This window comes from Trachymyrmex cornetzi, unplaced genomic scaffold, assembly GCF_001594075.2.
Source record: "Trachymyrmex cornetzi isolate Tcor2-1 unplaced genomic scaffold, Tcor1.1 scaffold327, whole genome shotgun sequence".
In the NCBI taxonomy this organism is placed as follows: domain Eukaryota; kingdom Metazoa; phylum Arthropoda; class Insecta; order Hymenoptera; family Formicidae; genus Trachymyrmex; species Trachymyrmex cornetzi.
In genome coordinates, this window is record NW_017297972.1 from 136,888 (window position 1) to 154,461 (window position 17,574).

Sequence of the window (17,574 nt, forward strand, 5' to 3'; positions counted from 1 at the left end):
TTTTTTTGGTACTTAATAAATCTTTTACTCGCACGAATTACAGCGATATAACTCTCAGTTGCCTGTTTCTTTGTTTATATTTTGACCTTCTTGAGAGTTTATTTGTATTTCTTATATTAAACTTATATTTGACTGGTATCGTAAGCCTTCCTTCTCTGGTAGATTTCTTAATTTTAATTCAAATCATCCGGTATCTCAGAAAAAAGGCACTATATATTCTTTAGTGGACAGTGCGTTCATTCTTTCAGATTGCTCTTTCCACACCAAGAATTTAATCTTCGTCATTAACATATTACTGGAAAATGATTACCCGTTACCATTTATATTCAATACAGTTAATCAACGTATTAAACAATTATTAAAAACAAAATATATGACACAAGACAATTCTACTGAAAATTTGAATGACGTACAACCGTCTTCATGGCTTACGGTTCCATTCCTACCACATCATACGGAAAGATTCAAGAAATTTAGTAATAACGACGTCAGAGTGTCTTTTCATAGTCCAAATAAGATGGGAAAATATATACAGGTGCAGAAAGATTCACTCTCCAAAAACTCTAAGAACAACGTAGTTTATAAAATTTCTTGCGAAAACTGTGACGCGTCTTATGTCGGTCAGACGAGCAGACAGTTAAAAACAAGAATATCCGAGCACCGTAATCATATTAGACATGATGCGTCAACCCGATCTGTTATCACTGAGCATAGGCTGCAATACGGTCATGAATTTCAATGGGATAATGTTGAAATTCTTGATGAAGAACCGCGTTACAGAAAGCGTTTAGTGTCGGAAATGCTCAATATTAAAAGACAGAAAAACAGTCTGAATTTGCAAACGGATACTGAAGGTCTCCATAAAGCATACATTCCGATTATAAACAAGTTTTAACATTGACGCATTTGCAGTCTTGCTCAGTCGACACTGAACTCTCGCAAAGATACGATCTATTGTAAGGAACGTACAATAAGTCTCACTTATGTGTGCTGAAGTTAGTTATTTTTGTAATGGAGTGAATTACTGATTTGAACCTGGTTTCTTGCAAGTGTCTATGATTTCGACTAATGGAACGAATGATGGGTCCTTCCTGAGAGGTTTGGCAGAGTTCTCCTAATTGAAACCTACATAACATATAGAATTTTATCTCTTAATTTGGAAAAATTTCACAGTGGATATTTCCTTCACTTCTGATTTTCCAACCATGGTGAGCAATGTTCTGACTCTGACGGGGGACTCATGGATTCGGTTTTGGAAAGATGACTTATTCTCCGGCGTATGATCAATTAATAATTTTTTCTTCTGAAGAAGGCTCAATCCAAAAGCCGAAACTTGTAAAGTATTGTTTATATATATACATATGGCTAATTTTAAATGTTTTATTGCCGACGGTCAATTTTTGTTAGAAGTATGTTGCGCATACTTAATTTTAATTTGGTTTTATTTCCGATTGTCAACTTATGTTAGAAGTATTTTGCGCATACTCAGTTTGATTTTATAAGTACTCTATTGTAATATGAATAATTTAATCTTGAGAATAGTTAAGAGAGAGAGAGAGAGAGAGAGAGAGAAACGTAATGTTAATTATACACTTTTATTGACTTATATTTAAATTGTTACAAATTTGATTATTGACTCTTATTTTGTCCTTTTTCACATTGTTTATATAATAGTATATTTCATTTCTTACATGACAAATCAATCGAACGTTCCAGTTCCATTCGAGCCATTTTCAGCGATGAAGTAATTAAGTGTGATGTTCTTAGTCAATACCAATGCAGGGTAATAAATCGAAGAGTGCAGTAAGGAGAATCTCAAATTCTAAATTTTGAGAAAGTAACTGTAAGAAGCTGTAAGTGAGCGCTAAAGAAGAGTAACGAATTAGCGGGAGAATTTTAAAAAAAAAAGTGAATCTTAGAAAGACTTACACACATTCACTCCTTGACTGCATACTTAAGAGCATTATAACAATGTATTAGAAAAACGGAAAATGAAAAATATTAATCAAAAAATAGTATTATTGTGCGATTATAGACTTCAATATCGAACCAAGTTTTATACAAAAATGAGTGTTAAAACATAATATTGTGTATAAAGTCAATAGATAAAATAAACATTTAAAGAAAATGAATCATCGATGTAAAATATGTAGGTAGTCAAAAGGTATAAGGTAGCCTATAATACATAGATAGTCAAAAAGTCAAAAATTAAAAATTATAATAAGGTAAAATAATATTAAAAAAGTCAAAAAGTCAAAATTTAATCGATGTAAACATGTAGATAGTCAAAATATAGATAGTAAAAACATTATAATGAAGTAATGTGATATTAAAAAAGTTAAAAAGTAAAAATTTTAAAATTATATTATAATAAAGTAATATGATATCAAAACTTATTAAGAATGTTTAAATAAGCATGGTGTAAAAATTCAGTGTCAAATTGTGCATTTAGAATTTAGACCATTCTCTTGGAATTTGATATTGAACATTTCCGAAACTAATCTTTTCCCCAAATATCTTTCGTTATCTAATTTGTTGTTTTCAAAATCAAAATCATGATTAAATTGAAATCTGTGTTCCGAGATGACTGACAGATTTTTGTTTGTTAATGTCATTTCGGTGTTCCTTTATCCTGGTATTCAACTTTCTGCCAATTTATCCAACGTAGGAAACATTGCAATTTTTACAGCACATCTTGTAGACTACATTTTTCTTTAAATCATGCTCAAAAACATCTTTTTGAACTTAAATAATTCCATCAAATTTATTGAGACTGAAGAAAGATAATTTGATATTAAGGTTCTTAGTGATGTTCTTAAATTTTTCTTAAACGCATGGAAGAAATGTTATAGTAAAAACCAATGGGATTTTACTATATCAATTTCCTCCCCACTTGTTTTAATTGATTGTATAAGAGTCTTCCGTTTAAGTAAAGATCTAAATCGAAAGTTAATAGTGTCAAAAATAAACTTAATGGGATAGTCATTGTCTAAAAACGTTTTAATAAAATTGAGGTTCTCTTCATGATATTTGGGGTAAGATAATAGAAATGCTTTGTCCATCATGTTCATCAAAACACCTCTCTTTTGAGAAAGAGGATAAAGAGATAAAAAGTTGAGATAACGGCCTGAAAAGGTTGGTTTGTGAAAAATATTGAACTCTAATTTGCAATTTCGAATTAATTATGGTGACATCGAGAAAATTAAGTTTTTCACCACCAACCTCCAAGGTATTCCAAATTGTATTCTCGAGTGTAATTAAACACACAAAGAACTTCATTAATAAAGTGATTCGAAATCGTAATCGCGATATCATCAACATATCTGTAGTAGAAAGGTAATTCGAAATCAAACCTCTCCAAAGCCTCTTTCTCAAGATCTTCCGTGACTAAATCGAGAGACAATTATAGGGAGAGCCCATGAGAGTCCTAAACTCTTGTCTGTAAATTGTTATCAAAAATAAAATGTTGATTCTAAAACCGTAAGGCTTTCAAAAATTCATTCTTAGGAATGCTACAGGAACGAGAGATGAAATACCACCTTTCAGAAACACTTTTTATAGTGAAATCCATAGGTATGTTGGTGAACAATAGCAACATCTAAAAAAATTAACGAGAAGTTATTGTCAAGAAAAGTTCCATTAATTTTTGTACAAGTTTAAAACTGTTTTGTTTGAATGTAACTGAACAGTTTGGGAATATTACCATTGAGTATCTGATGTAAACCCATGGGTTGAGCTACCCATCGGGCGCGTCTCCAGGTGGCGGATTGGAGGACGTCCGGAGAGGTGCCCGGTCTCCCGGGTGTGAAACCCCGCGTGTGACTGGAGATCCCGGATAGTGGCGGTTATAAACGGGCCTCCAGATGTAAAACCCTGCGTTGGTCCGGGAAGACCGTTGCCGTGGCCGATCAGCCCCCCCAAAGCCAAGCTGGAAGCCATCGAGGTGAAGATTGCGTGGCACTGGGGGAGCAGTGTCGTGATCGATGCCTCTGGGGCACCGAGCTAAACCCCAGAGTACCTAGCCTTACACACGCATGCGGGGCTCTGCGTGGGCGGACCTTGTCGTTCCCTAGCTGCTCGTGGGATATGCATGAAGAATTTCAACACATTACAAATCAATGAAGACGTGATAACCGAGGGCCCGAAAGGGCACTCGGCGGAGGCGGCGGCGACCGCGCCGCAAGTACGGGCCTGCCGAGGCCGAGGGTTCGGAAAGCGAGGTGGTCGCTGCAGCGGAGGTGGAGATGGCTCCTGTTGTGGAACGGGCCCCTTCGGGCTCGGAAAGAAACGGGAGCAATGCCGGCGATGCGGGGGCGCCTCATAAGAGGAACCGTAGCGGAGCCCAGAAGAGAACAGTGAAGAGGGACAGGGAGCAGACTCTTGAAGGGCAGGCTCCGGGCAGTGTTGTTAGGTATGCCGCCTTTTTAGCGCATGCGCACTACAGTACTAGTGACTTGTAGAGAAATCCAGTAATGTAAAGGATGAAAAGCGCGGGGTCGGGGCCGCGGACTAAACTGTTCGTGGTTACGCGCGAGAATCGGAGAAAAGGCATATACATTATATGTAATTTATTTCGCTAAAACAAAGAATCGTTCTAGACGAGTAAGATACAATATGTAGAAAATAAGTATAGATTTGGCGGGATTTGGCAATATGTGATTCACAGTGTAGATTACTTAACTTACATATATTGCCAAATCTCGCCAAATCTATACTTATCTTCTACATATTACATTTTACTTATCTAGTGCTTCTAGATTCTTTGTTTGCGCAAAATAAATTACATATAATGTATATGCCTTTTCTCCGATTCTCGTACGTAACCACGAACAGTTTAGCCCGCGACCCCGGTCCCCGCGCTTTTCATCCTTTACATTACTGGATTTCTCTAGAAGTCACTAGTACTGTAGTGCGCATGCGCTAAAAAGGCGGCATACCTAACAACACTGGCTCCGGGTCCCTCGACGGCTCTTACTACGCCGGTGGAGGGGATAACAGGGCTCACCGGTAAAAAGCGCCACGCGGGCTCTGACCAACCCGCCCCCCTCGGTTAAAAGAACAGTTAAGAAGCCTAGGGCTCAGGCTGGGACCTTTGCAACGATGGCTGACCCGTTGGCAAGGGCGGTTGTTCTGGAGGGTACCCTGAAGAGGGAATCACTCCGGAGTAACTGACCTTGTTTAGAGGGGCGGTTTTGGCGGAGATGGAGGGGATCCAAGAGAGTCCCCTGCCCAGATTCGTGGGACTGGTTACCCTCAAGAACGGGGCAGTCATCATTAGAGAGGACGCGGCGTCCCTTAACTGGCTGAAAGGCCGGGTGAGGGGCATCATGCCATGGAAGGGCGTTAAGCTCAGAGTGGTGGGCCTGGAGGAACTTCAAAGGAGGCACAGGGCGGTGGTCTGGGTTCCGGGTCCTCCGAAGCCCGCGACTGCTGTCCTGACGCTGCTGGAGAGACAAAATGGAACGGGACTCCAAGCTATGCTATGGGATCGAGCAGATCACCGTTAACCCCTTGAGTGTCAGTGACGCACATATGCGCAGAAAAAAGTCGTGCCATTTTCGTCTCATGACGCATATGTGCGCATTTAAAAAAAAAAAATGTTTATACTTCATCGATTCGACTGTAATTTGTTAAATCATGGTTTTTGAGGTCGCTGAATCCAAATTTGAAATCGGATTTTCAAAATTCAAAATGGCGGATCCAATATGGCGGACGCAAGTTCGAAAAATGGTTTGATTTTTACAAAAATTTGTATCTCCTATTTGTAAACCATGAATGGTTTGCTGAATTTTTATTCGTCATAATGTATGCGAATTTCAGATACCTAGGCCGGTATTCATAGTCAGATCTTATATTCAAGACTGTCTTAAGTACAGTCTTAAGATGTCATGAACCAATCAGAAGGCCGCATTAGCGACTTAAGGCATTACTTAAGACGGTCTTAAAATAAGAACCGACTATGAATACCGGCCAGGTGGCTCGATCTCATGGAAAGGGGGCGGGCAAGGAGAAGCCTCGATCCAAAGATTAGTTCGTATAATGGGATGATCGGTGATAGAGGTTACCCAGATTAACTTGCATCACAGCAAAGGAGCCTCGGAGGTTCTAGCCAGGCGCCAATCTGTGATGCACACAGTCATTTCCTTGATACAAGAACCATGGATTGTCCGTGGATGTTTTAAGGGTGTGGCAGCATGTGAGAAACTTTTTAAAGCTCCCACTGAACAGAAACCTAGAGCATGCATAACGGTTAAGGGGCTGGATGCACAGCTCCTGTCTGAGGTATGTTCCAGGGATCTGACGGCGGTGGAGGTGATGACAACCGGCAGTACAGGAGGCTCATCATCTGCTCGGCCTACTTTCCGCACGGAGAAGGGGTGCCGCCACCAGAGCTCATCAGGCTGGTGAACCTCTGCCAGAGGGAGGGACTGCCATTGCTGATGGGATGTGATGCCAATGTGCACCACATCATATGGGGAAGCACCGACACGAATGAAAGGGGAAGGAAGTTGCTGGAGTACCTGGTAACTACTGACCTGGAAGTTCTGAACATAGGTAAATCCACCTTTTGCGTGGCAGGGAGAAGTGAGGTGTTAGACCTCACTCTCTGCTCCCGTTGGATCCGTGTGAAAGGGAATGGAAGGTGTCGGATGAGCCCTCGCTCTCCGACCACAGGTTAATAACCTTTAGACTTTCAGATCTTAAAGTAGAGGTCAAGAAAGTGAGGAATCCAAAGAGGACGGATTGGGATCCTATCAGAGGGACCTGGGAATAAACCTCAGCGATTTTTCCAAGAGATATGGCACGGCGGAGGATCTGGAGCTCTGTGTGGAGCATCTACAAAGGACTCTGATTGGCTCCTATTAGGCGAACTGCCCGGCCAGGACGATTACCACCAATAGGGGAACTCCCTGACGGAACCCACGACTGTAGAATCTCAGGGTCAAGGCTCGAAGGGCCTGGAACAAAGCGAGGAACACAGGCCTCCGACTGGGATCTTTACAGGAAAACCGAGAAGGAATACAAAGATTCTGTGGTGGAGGCGAAGAAGAGCTGGAGAGATTTCTGCGAGTCGGTGGAGGGAATACCGGCCAGGCTTGGCAGATTCCTATCCAGGAACCCGGAGGCAGCGTTGGAAGCAGTCCGAGTGTCGGACGGCACCGTGGCATCCGGGGAGAGATGCCTGGTGCACCTTCTGGAGACCAACTTTCCTGGTTTCCAGAAGGGTGTGGATAGGTGCTGTGAAGTTGACACGGGCCCCTTTAGGGCATGTGTCAACGATTGGAAATTAGCGGCCGAAATTGTGAGGCCAACCAAGGTCAGATAGGCGATTAGCTCTTTCCGACTATTCAAGTCGGCGGAGCCCGACCTTGTATTCCCGGCTCTCCTTCAGAAAGGGCTGGAGCAAGTGATTGGGCCCCTCACAAGAGTGCTGAGAGCCTGTTTGGCCCTTAGGTACACCCCCCCAGGCGTGGAGAAAGGCGAAAGTCGTCTTTATCCCCAAGGTAGAGCGAGCTAACTGTCACTGCAAAGGACTTCAGACCGATCAGCTTGATCTCGTTCTGTTTTAAGACATTGGAAAAGCTGGTCGACGTATACATCAGGGATTGTGTGCTGGCTCGGTATTTGTTACATGCCGAGCAGCACGCCTACCGGGCTGGCCACTCGAGCATATGGGCTCTCCACTTGTCTATAAAATTGAAAGGCAGCTTCAGCAAGGAGGCTTTTTGGTAGGCGCCTTCCTGGATATTGAGGGGGCCTTCAACAACACCCTACATGAGGTGTGTGCAGAGGCAGCAAGACGGGGCGTACCGGTGAAGCTCGTGAAGTGGACCCGGGGAATGCTTGGACGTCAAGTGACGATATCACTGGGTACGGTGAATGTAGGGTGGGTGGGGAGAGGCTGTCCCCAAGGGGGGGATCCTCTCACCACTCCTGTGGTGCTCCGTAGCGGATAGGCTGCTTGAAGAGCTTAATGGCAAGAGGTTCTTCTTCAAGACAATCGGGTACGCTGATAATTTAGCGATCTTGATAGGAGACCCTTTCCTAGAAACGCTCCTTGAGCTCACACAAGGGGTCTAGGGGTGGTGGAAGAATGGTGTAAAAAGACGAGTCTGTCGGTTAATCCGAATAAGACAAGTCTGGCAAATTTAACTCACAAGTACAAAGTGGGCTCCGTGAAGGAGCCCGTTTTGGAAGGGGTCAGACTGATTCCCGAGACGTCAGTCAAGTATCTAGGAGTTATCCTGGATAAAAGACTGAATTGGAAGCTGCACCTGGAGGCGATGTGTAGGAAGGCCTGCACATATTTCTGGCTGTACAGAAGAACCTTTGGGCAAACCTGGGGGACTTCAGCCGGACAGGGTGCTTTGGCTATACTCAGCGGTGCTCCGGCCAAGATTGCTCTATGCTGTGGTCTGGTGGCCAAGGACACAGCTGGCGGAGACTCGAGCATCGCCGGAACGCGTCAGGGCTCTTATTCTAACAGGGCGTCTGGGAGCAATGAGGACAACGTCGGTGGCAGCAATGGGAGTGCTGCTCGGAATCGAACCACTCCATCTTGCGATAGTGGCGGCAGTGGCGGCCACTGCGTATAGGTTGAAGTGCGAGGGCAAATGGACGATCGGGGTTGGTCACACTCGGCAACCATGGAAGATCCAGATGGAAACCGTGTTGGAAATGAGGCAAGACAGGATGCCAAGAAGGCGCGACTTCGATAGATCTTTCAAGATCTATCTCCCTAGTCGTAAGGAGTGGGAGAGGCACGAGGTGCCCTGTTAGGAAGGGGGACGTCTGGTACACGGATGGCTCCAAGACTGACGGGGGCACCGGTGCCGGAATCTTTGGAAGCCGTGGTGGATTCAGGGAAGCTCTCCCCCTCAGAGAATTCACCACGGTATTCCAAGCGGAGATGGTGGCAATCATAAGCTGCGCTCAAACACTGATTGCATCAGGGAAGACGGGCAGACGCATCACGATCTGCTCGGATAGCAGAGGGGCGCTGGGGGCGTGCGTCTTTGACTCGTGGCTGATCTGGGAGTGCAAGGGTGTATTGGACAGGCTTACCGCGGGCAATGACATCGCTCTTGTGTGGGTCCCGAGGCACTCGGGAATCAAAGGCAACGAGATTGCTGATGAGCTAACAAGAAGCGGCTCATCAGCCAGTTTGGTGGGACCGGAACCGACCCGTGGACTGCCTAGCTGTAGTGGTAGGGCAAAAATAAGGGACTGGCTGCGGGACATGGACATTGAAAGGAAGAAACAAGGACCAAGTACCGGCAGGCAAGGGCCCTACTGAGAGAGAAACCCAGTAGGAACCTTGCTAGGAACATTAGGGCCTTAAGAAGAGGGGAGGCCAGGCTGGCGGTGCAGATCTACACGGGCCATAGCTTCACCAACTACCATATGCACAAGCTAGGGCTTAGTGATAATCCGAAGTGCAGGAAGTGCGAACACGAAGAAGAGACTACTCTCCACGTGCTATGTGAATGTCCAGCGTATGCTGGACATAGGCGGCTTCTATTGGACTCGATATTTCTCGAGCCCGAGCAGGTATGTCAACTCCAGGTCAGAGATCTCCTTCGCTTCTGGAGGAAGATTGGTCTGAGCTGACCTGGGATTAGTACGGCTGGGAAGACACAATGGACCTAGTCTGCGTGTCGTTGGTGGGTCCCAACAGGAGGCTGTCTCCCGAGCTATTATTATTATTATTTGATGTAAAAAGGAGGCCAATAAATAGAGAAGGCTATCAATTAAGGAAATGATGATTCATAATGAAAAACCTATTTTATGAATTTTGGAAAGTCCATAGGCCCTCGGTAGAATCCCATCACTGCAATATAATTTTCTAGATATAACCAAGTCTATATATCCATTTTTCGGCTAATTCGTATTCTCGAGTATCATCAGTAAAGAGCGAACAGATTCTGCTTGTAGGATCCTTGCTCACCGATATGTAAGTGCTATTATCATCAAGTAACAAACGATTCTCTTTCGAATGTCGTTGGTCTCATTTCGATATCTTGTAAATTAGTTAATTTCCCAAAATAGGGGTTGCGTAAAAATTGAAAAACGCTGTATCTCCGAACCCTTTGAGATACAAACGAAAATGAAGGCGGTACAAATGGGTAAAAACGATTATCTTTCGAATGCCGTTGACCTCACTTCAATGTCTTTTAAAATGGCCGACCCTCTTGCCGTATTTCTGAAATTTTGAAAAACGCTGTATCTACGAACCCTTTAAAGCTCCTGACTAATCGCGACCATGTTGGATTGTGACATCATAGACGAGAGATACACGTTAATTTATACTGTATGCTATTTATAAATGTTGGTTTGGGCGGTGTGAGGGTGCAAAAGACGACAGATTTAGTTCACACACAGAGATAGATTTATTATATTTCTATGCTCACTATTGTACACACACCATAGCTCTCTGCTTATTTCTCACACACTACCGAGACGACAGCGCACACCGCAAAAAAAAATGAAAGACGCGGAAGTCACTTACGCCATATGGACAGTTCTTGTTCGGCATTTTGCATTTATCGACCGCGTTGATTCTGCGTTAATATCGCGTATATTCTAACACTCTCTCTATCAATGCGCACGATACATCGAGATGAACACATAAATTACATATCGTTCGTACCGATCGTTGAATCGAAACCTAACATTGTTACACACTTCTCATGCTTGGCCTTAGACAGCGTCTTAGTCAATATATCACCCAACATGTTCTCTGATTCTAGATGTTTTATCTTTATATCGCCGTTTTCGCTCGCCTCCTTCGAGAAATGATATCTAATATCTATATGTTTGCTCCTGCCGTGATATACATTATTTTTACTTAACTGTATCGCGTTTTGGCAATCGCAAAATACTTCTGTCGCACCCTCCGTAAGATTGTGGAAATTCATATGTTTTAATAAACGCCTTAAGTATATAGCCTCTTTAGATGCCGTTTGCCAACATAAAGACGTTTCCCGAACATGATTTTCTATCGTCGATATCGCTCGCCCAGTCCGCATCTACGTAAACATGTAATGTTTTGTTTCGTTTACTGTACATGATATAATATTCTATCGTGCCTTTCAAGTATCGCAGTACTCGTTTCAGCCATTCTCCAGTGTATTGGACCAGGATTCTCGCAATAACGACCAAATACGCTGATCGCGAAAGACAAGTCCGGTCGCGACGCGTTTGCTAAATATACGAGCTCTCCGACGAGCTCCCTATACGTTATACTTTTCATTTGCTCCTTTTCCTCTATACTGCGTGGACATTCATCCTTGGATGGCTTCACATTCGAATCCATCGGGGTTGCGACAGGATTTGCGTCCAACATATTGAATTTGATTAGCAAGTTTTGTATGTATTGACGTTGCGACAATTTCATGCTACCTGTGGGGTAACATGCTGTTTCTTTTTACATTTATCCCTAATATATTGTTCGCTGGCCCTAAATCCTTCATCTGAAACTGACTCATTAGTAATTTCTTAGTTTCACATAATTCTTTGATGTCGCTAGACGTTATAAGCAAATCGTCCACATAAACAATGATTATTACTTTATTTTTCTTAGAGTTAGTATAAACGCAAGGACTCACATCAGTCTTGTACATACCTATGGTCGATAGAAAATTGTCCAATTTATTATACCAAGCTCTCCCTGCTTGTTTTAGGCCGTACAGGTTTTCTAAGTTCGCATACCTTGTCTTCTTCTCCTTTCCTGACGAACAGTTCGGATTACTCCATATATACACGTTCCTCGAGGTCTCCCTGGACGTAGGCTGTTACGACATCCATTTGGTGGACGTGCATTTCCATTTCTACTGATGCTGCCAGCAGGGCCCTTATTGTCTAGTACCTTGCCACCGGCGCGAATATTTCTTCAAAATCGACACCTTTTCTTTGTTCGCAACCTCGCGCAATCAGCCTCGCTTTGTATCTTGGCGAGCCGTCCTGGTCTCTCTTTAGCCTAAATACCCATTTATTGTACAATACCTTTGTGCCCTAGCAGTCTTTCGATTAAGTTCCACGTTTCATTTTTCATCAATGAGTCGTGTTCGGTCTTCATTGCTCCTAATCATAACTGCTTATCCGTTCTGCTTAACATGTCTTGCACATTTGGTGGGTTCTCGTACTGACAAATGGTTAAGTTTGCCGCTTCTGAATACTGTTTCTTCGGCCTACCCGGCTTTCCCGCTGTAATCCTTTTCGGGCGTCCTCGGCCTCGTTTTGTTTCACCGCCATCTGTAATTCTCATCGATGTACTCGGCTCTGTTTTATCCATCGAGTTTTGGTCGTCATCTTCCTTGTCCGCGTTCGTCTTTTCAATGTTAAAGATTCCCTTCGGTGTGCCCCATATATCGTCGTATGTGCCCGTTGCGTCATCGTCCTCGGTATCGTCCGCTTCATTTTCCTCAGCTTCCGGTTTTACTTCCATGGGGTTGTTTTCGATGACATTTTCTCCAAATTCATAGGGACCTTGAACAATTTATTTGTTTGTTCACTATTGAGGCCTTCCTTTTCGGTGAAGCGCACATCTCGACTTTTGATGACTGTCTTGGTTCCGGGCTGCCACAGTCTGTAGGCCTTTGATTCGCTAGAGTACTCTACCATGATCATGGATCTTCCTCTCGCCTCGAATTTTCCTTTATTTACTCCTTTGATCAAGGCGGTCGTCTTATATCCAAAAGTACGCATGAATCCCACATACGGGTTCCGGTTGTTCCACATTTCAAATGGCGTTTGGTTGTCTAGTGCGTTAGTCAGACACCTGTTCCTTATGAAATTTGCTGTATTTATTGCTTCCGCCCAAAGACAATTTGGCAATTTATATTGCAGCAGCATGAATCGCGCCATCTCTACCAGCGTGCAATTAACACTTTCTGCCACGCCGTTTTGTTGGGGTGTATGTGGTACCGTCAGTTCGTGTGTTTGATGCCTTCTGATTCTAATAATTCTGTAAATTCCTTAGAAATATATTCCTTCGCGTTGTCCGTACGTAATATCTTAATGCTGTGGCCAGTCTCTCTCTTAGCTCATAACATGTATTTCTTGAAGACGTACAGGATTTTTGAACGGTTCTTCAGCATGACTACTTCGGTGTATCTTGTAAAGTCGTCAATAAACGTCGCGAAATATTTCGAACCGCCCAAAAACGTGGTGCTTATTGGCCCACAAATATCCGAATGGACCAAACCCAGTTTTCTTTTGCTCTCCTTATTGAATTTTTATACAGAGTTTGGCATATCTTTCCTGTATGACATGTCTCGCAGTCAAATTGAATGTCCGGATCAAAATTGATCCCACTCACCATACCGTTGATTTTTAACTTTTTTTAAATCGTTGAAGTTCAAGTGGCCGAATCTTTCATGCCATTGCCTTAACTTATTCTGTGCGAGTTCCACAATGTTAAATGCTGCATCTTCTTTGCCTTCATTAACCATGTACAGTTGTCCTCGACGTTTTGTAGTCATGGCGATTAATCCATCCGTACACTTTATTATTGCTTCGTTTTTACGAAAGATTACGACATAATTATTGTCTGTCATTCTGAATACTAACATTAGATTGTTCCTAAACTCCGGTACTAATCGTATCTTGTAATTTTATATTGTTGAATGCGTTTCCTGGCAGCTTTATATTCAGTTTGACATCGCCGGCGCCTCTTGATTTGATCTGATGCTTCGCTGCAATGTATACGTTGCATGCTTTACTTTTCGAAAAAGTGCTAAATTTTGTGCTATCGCACATATGCTTTGTCGCGCCGCTGTCCAAACACCAATGCGCGGATTTCGCTGGCTCTGTGTTTAATGCTATTACTTGCATCGCGTCCTCCGTGTTATTTTCCGTGAGTCGTGGTTTGTGGGTTCTGCATTCAACCGCACGATGGGCGATTTTTCTGCACTTGTAACAACTTCCCTGAAACTTGGCGTTTCTCGGTTTGAACTGACGTTCCTTTGAAGGGGGTTTGCCTCCTTTAGAATAATTTCCTTTACTATTAACTGATAAAGCATCGGTTCGATTAGTATCTTGTTTTGAGTTTTGATCGTTGAGTCTTGCTTCTTGCTCTATAAGTTTTAATTTCAATGACTCAATATTTGATACACCATCCCGTGACTCGATCGCGACGCAAAAATTATCATATTCCGTAGGTAAAGAGCTAAGTAACATTACCGACAGTAATTCGTCTGGAACTTTTATGTTGACTTCTTCGAGCTGCTCCGCCGTCCGCATGAAGGAATGAATGTATTGCGCCATGGTTTGATTGGGTTTCTTTTTCATTCGATGCAGTTGTTTATGCAGTACCGCCTTCCGTACGGGTCCTTTTAATTCGTGGACTCACGCTAATTCCTTCCATGCTTCTGCCGAATTTGTGGCTCTCTTGATGTGTGCGATTTGACTCTGATGTACTTAGCATTATCAGTGCTAGTGTCTTTTGACCTTTCGTTTTCCATTCGACTCAATTTGTTTCGGTCGCAGCTATTTCACGGTTAACGTATCCCCATAGATCGTTCACGATAAGCACACTCCTCATCTGGATTTTCCAGGATTCGTAGTTTGTGTCGGTTAGTTCCTCGATGTTGCACGTTGCGTTCAACGAGGCCATTATAATCCCCCTCGAAAACCTTTTTATTTCACAGTATGAAACTTATTTGCACAGTGGAAGTGGCCTGGGCCTATAACCTGTTGGTTTGGGCGGTGTGAAGGTGCAAAAGACGAGAGATTCGGTTCACACAGAGATAGATTTATTATATTTCTATGCTCACTAATGTACACACACTATAGCTCTCTCTGCTTATTTCTCACACACTACCGAGACGATAGCGCACACCGCAAAAAAAAAATGAAAGACGCGGAAGCCGCTTACGTCATCTGAGCAGATCTTGTTCGGCATTTTGCATTTATCAGCCGCGTTGATTCTGCGTTAATATCGCGTATATTCTAACAGTAAATAAAGACAATTTGGACAAATCTAATTGAGATCGCTTTAAAACACTTGTAAAAATGTCTTTCCTCCTAAAAACTGTCTTTTCCTCCCTTGATAGTCAGTAAATGGTTGTAAAAGGCAGGTAAAGTTAGCCTAAATTCGAGCAGAAACACACGATTTAACAGTCGTTGAAACGAGTAAAATATACATTTTTACGTATAAAATTCCAAGATAAATGTAGTTTCTGCCCATTTTTAGAACTTTTATAAGTACGAGACAAGTCACATTTTCACAATTAAGCAAATAACAACGAAATGGGATGCAGCACAAATTTCGTCGTCAAAACGTCACTTTTCTACGCCTATAAGATCAGCATTTATCGTGGCAAGGCGCTGTAACACACACACAAGCACGAGTACATGTATATGTGCTCGCTTTCGGCGCGCCCAAAGCACATGTACAGGGTGTTACAGATTCATACTAGGCAGTATTACGGATTGCATAGCAGATTTTGCAGGGGTATGGCGCTGTTCAGTGGTAACGAATGCGCGGCGTAGGTAATGACGGTGCCTTTATACCAACAATATCAGGAGCGATCCAATTATGACGGACTTGAATAGTAATTGTTGTGATCATTATAAGAGGAACCGAAACGATAATTAAAGATGAAACATTGAGTTATGCGATAAAACATTTTTCAAGAACGCCATATATAATGTGACGTGACATTTTGTCCTGTGCGGGCTTGTCGACGGCGGACTCGTGCTCCCTACCGGCTCGAAGGGCGAGCGCGTAGGCGAGGGCGCACGCGAGCGCGCGTGCCAGCACACCTGCGAGCGTGCGTTAAAATTCGCGTCATTTATTTTACTCGGCAGATTTTCTTCTTATGTAGTAGCATTTATTTTGCGTAATGATCAAGCGTATCGGAAAGCGTAGACGCGCCACGGATCACGCTCGGCAGCTGCTGTGAAATTTCATTGTCTCATCGTGCCGTCTCGCCCGCCACCCTTGGAAGGAAGACAGAAGACGGACAGGATCGAACGAAAGGCCGAAGAAGCGAAGAGAAGGACGCACATCCGGGAGCCCGGATAAGCAGGTTGTATTATTTCATATCATTGCTTGTAACCGCGGTCGCCTACGAAAGGAACCATACTTTCACCATGCACCCCTTGCAGAGCACCGGAGGAGGCCAGAATTCCCGGCCACCTTTGAGGGGCCGGACGGACGTCCGTCGGGAGCATAGGGCCCCGACGGGGAGCGAGAAGGAAATCCATCCCGATCTCCTCCGCCAGGCCAGGAAGCGCAGGGGCCGTGAGCAGAAACGCCACCCTTGACAGGGACATTCATTGCGCGCTCGTATGAGCCAGGATTCAAGGCCGCGCGGACCTGCACGGCACGCGCAGATATCGTGACACGCGGAAGCCAATCAGCGTGACTACCTCCCCGCGCAGGAGGGGGGGGGGGAGCGCTAAGCAGCCTGCGAAAATCCGCCGGGAGCTCCCGGGCCTCACTCTTTCTGCGGACGAGCGAGCCGAATAGTGTAAGGGGAGTACGAGATCGCTGTCGCCGAGAGCGAGCACCCGGACGCAGAGGAATATCGAGGGATTGGCGAGAAGGACCAGGAGGACGGAGACGACGAGGGTGAGACGAGCGTCGTAGCTTGTAAAGCTGCCGACCGGGGTACGTCGCCGGGTGGATCGCACGTAAGCCAGCTCGCATCGTAACGAGAGATTATATACGTAATAACCGCCGTGTAGAGCCGCGGAACCGCGAGCCACGTGCCATCCTCCCGAGCCTTGGAGATTATTAACTGTCGCGTTTCAGGAGTTAGAGTAAGGGGAATAATATTCATTGCCGAGTTGATGTAAAGTAGAGTCGTTCGGGGAGAATCGAGAGCCGAGTCGCGCTCGTTCCTCTCGCCACAGGAGAGTCACTTCCGGTTTCCGAGTATAGTAGAGTCGCGTAGAAACGCGTAGAGTAATCGTGTCGTCGAGTTTCGTCGCGTCGCGTAACGACGCTTATTGCAGTTGCGTTATCGTTTAGTATCGCGTCGCGTAGACACGCTCGCTATAATTGTGCCGCCGAGCATTGTGCTGTCGCGTCGGAACGCGGATTATCGCGTTGCCGAGCTAACTTCCGGTAGTGGTGACCGTAGAGTCCGTTCCCGGGATTCACGTGTCGAGTAGAGTCGTGTCGCATCGAGGCGTTCACTATACTCACGTCGCACCATCGCCGTGGCGTCGGCCGCGGGCCGGCGTTACACGTCCGGGAGTCTGGTGGTACAGTGGATACGGGTTCTTGCCGGTTGTCGAGGGGCGGGCGTTTGACACCGTCGGAAGATACCGCGGGGAAGGTCGGGGCTCATGCTGTAGCGTATGACCGGCGTCCGGCGCTAGAAGTAAGTTAGCGGCTCTCGGTGCGAGTACCGAGAGTATCGAGTAGAGCGGCGGAGCGAAGCTCCGGAAGGTACTTGTAATTGTGTAATCAACGTAATTAATTCTACTTTATCATATTTTCTCAAATATAATTGTTCTTATTATTACGCCCTCGCGTAGTTTATTCTTGTGGCCTATCTCTCTCGCCCTCCGACAAATTTCCCACACCTTTTGCGACCCACCCCCTGCCGTCGCGAATCG

At 44.5% G+C, this 17,574-nt stretch overlaps 1 protein-coding gene across 3 annotated transcripts in view; it reads right to left on the reverse strand.

Annotated features, from left to right (window-relative positions):
- Surf1 (surfeit locus protein 1) overlaps positions 1 to 17,574 on the reverse strand; it is a 44,169-nt gene that overhangs the window by 11,582 nt on the left and 15,013 nt on the right. The window contains exon 1 of one of the 3 annotated variants that reach the window (XM_018510242.1): positions 3,704 to 3,725. The exons of the other annotated variants lie outside the window; for them this stretch is intronic. Within the exon in view, the coding sequence (XP_018365744.1) occupies positions 3,704 to 3,706 (3 nt within the window). The 5' untranslated portion in view covers positions 3,707 to 3,725. Of the gene's footprint in view, positions 1 to 3,703; positions 3,726 to 17,574 lie in introns of those variants that run through there. 3 annotated transcript variants of the gene reach the window in all.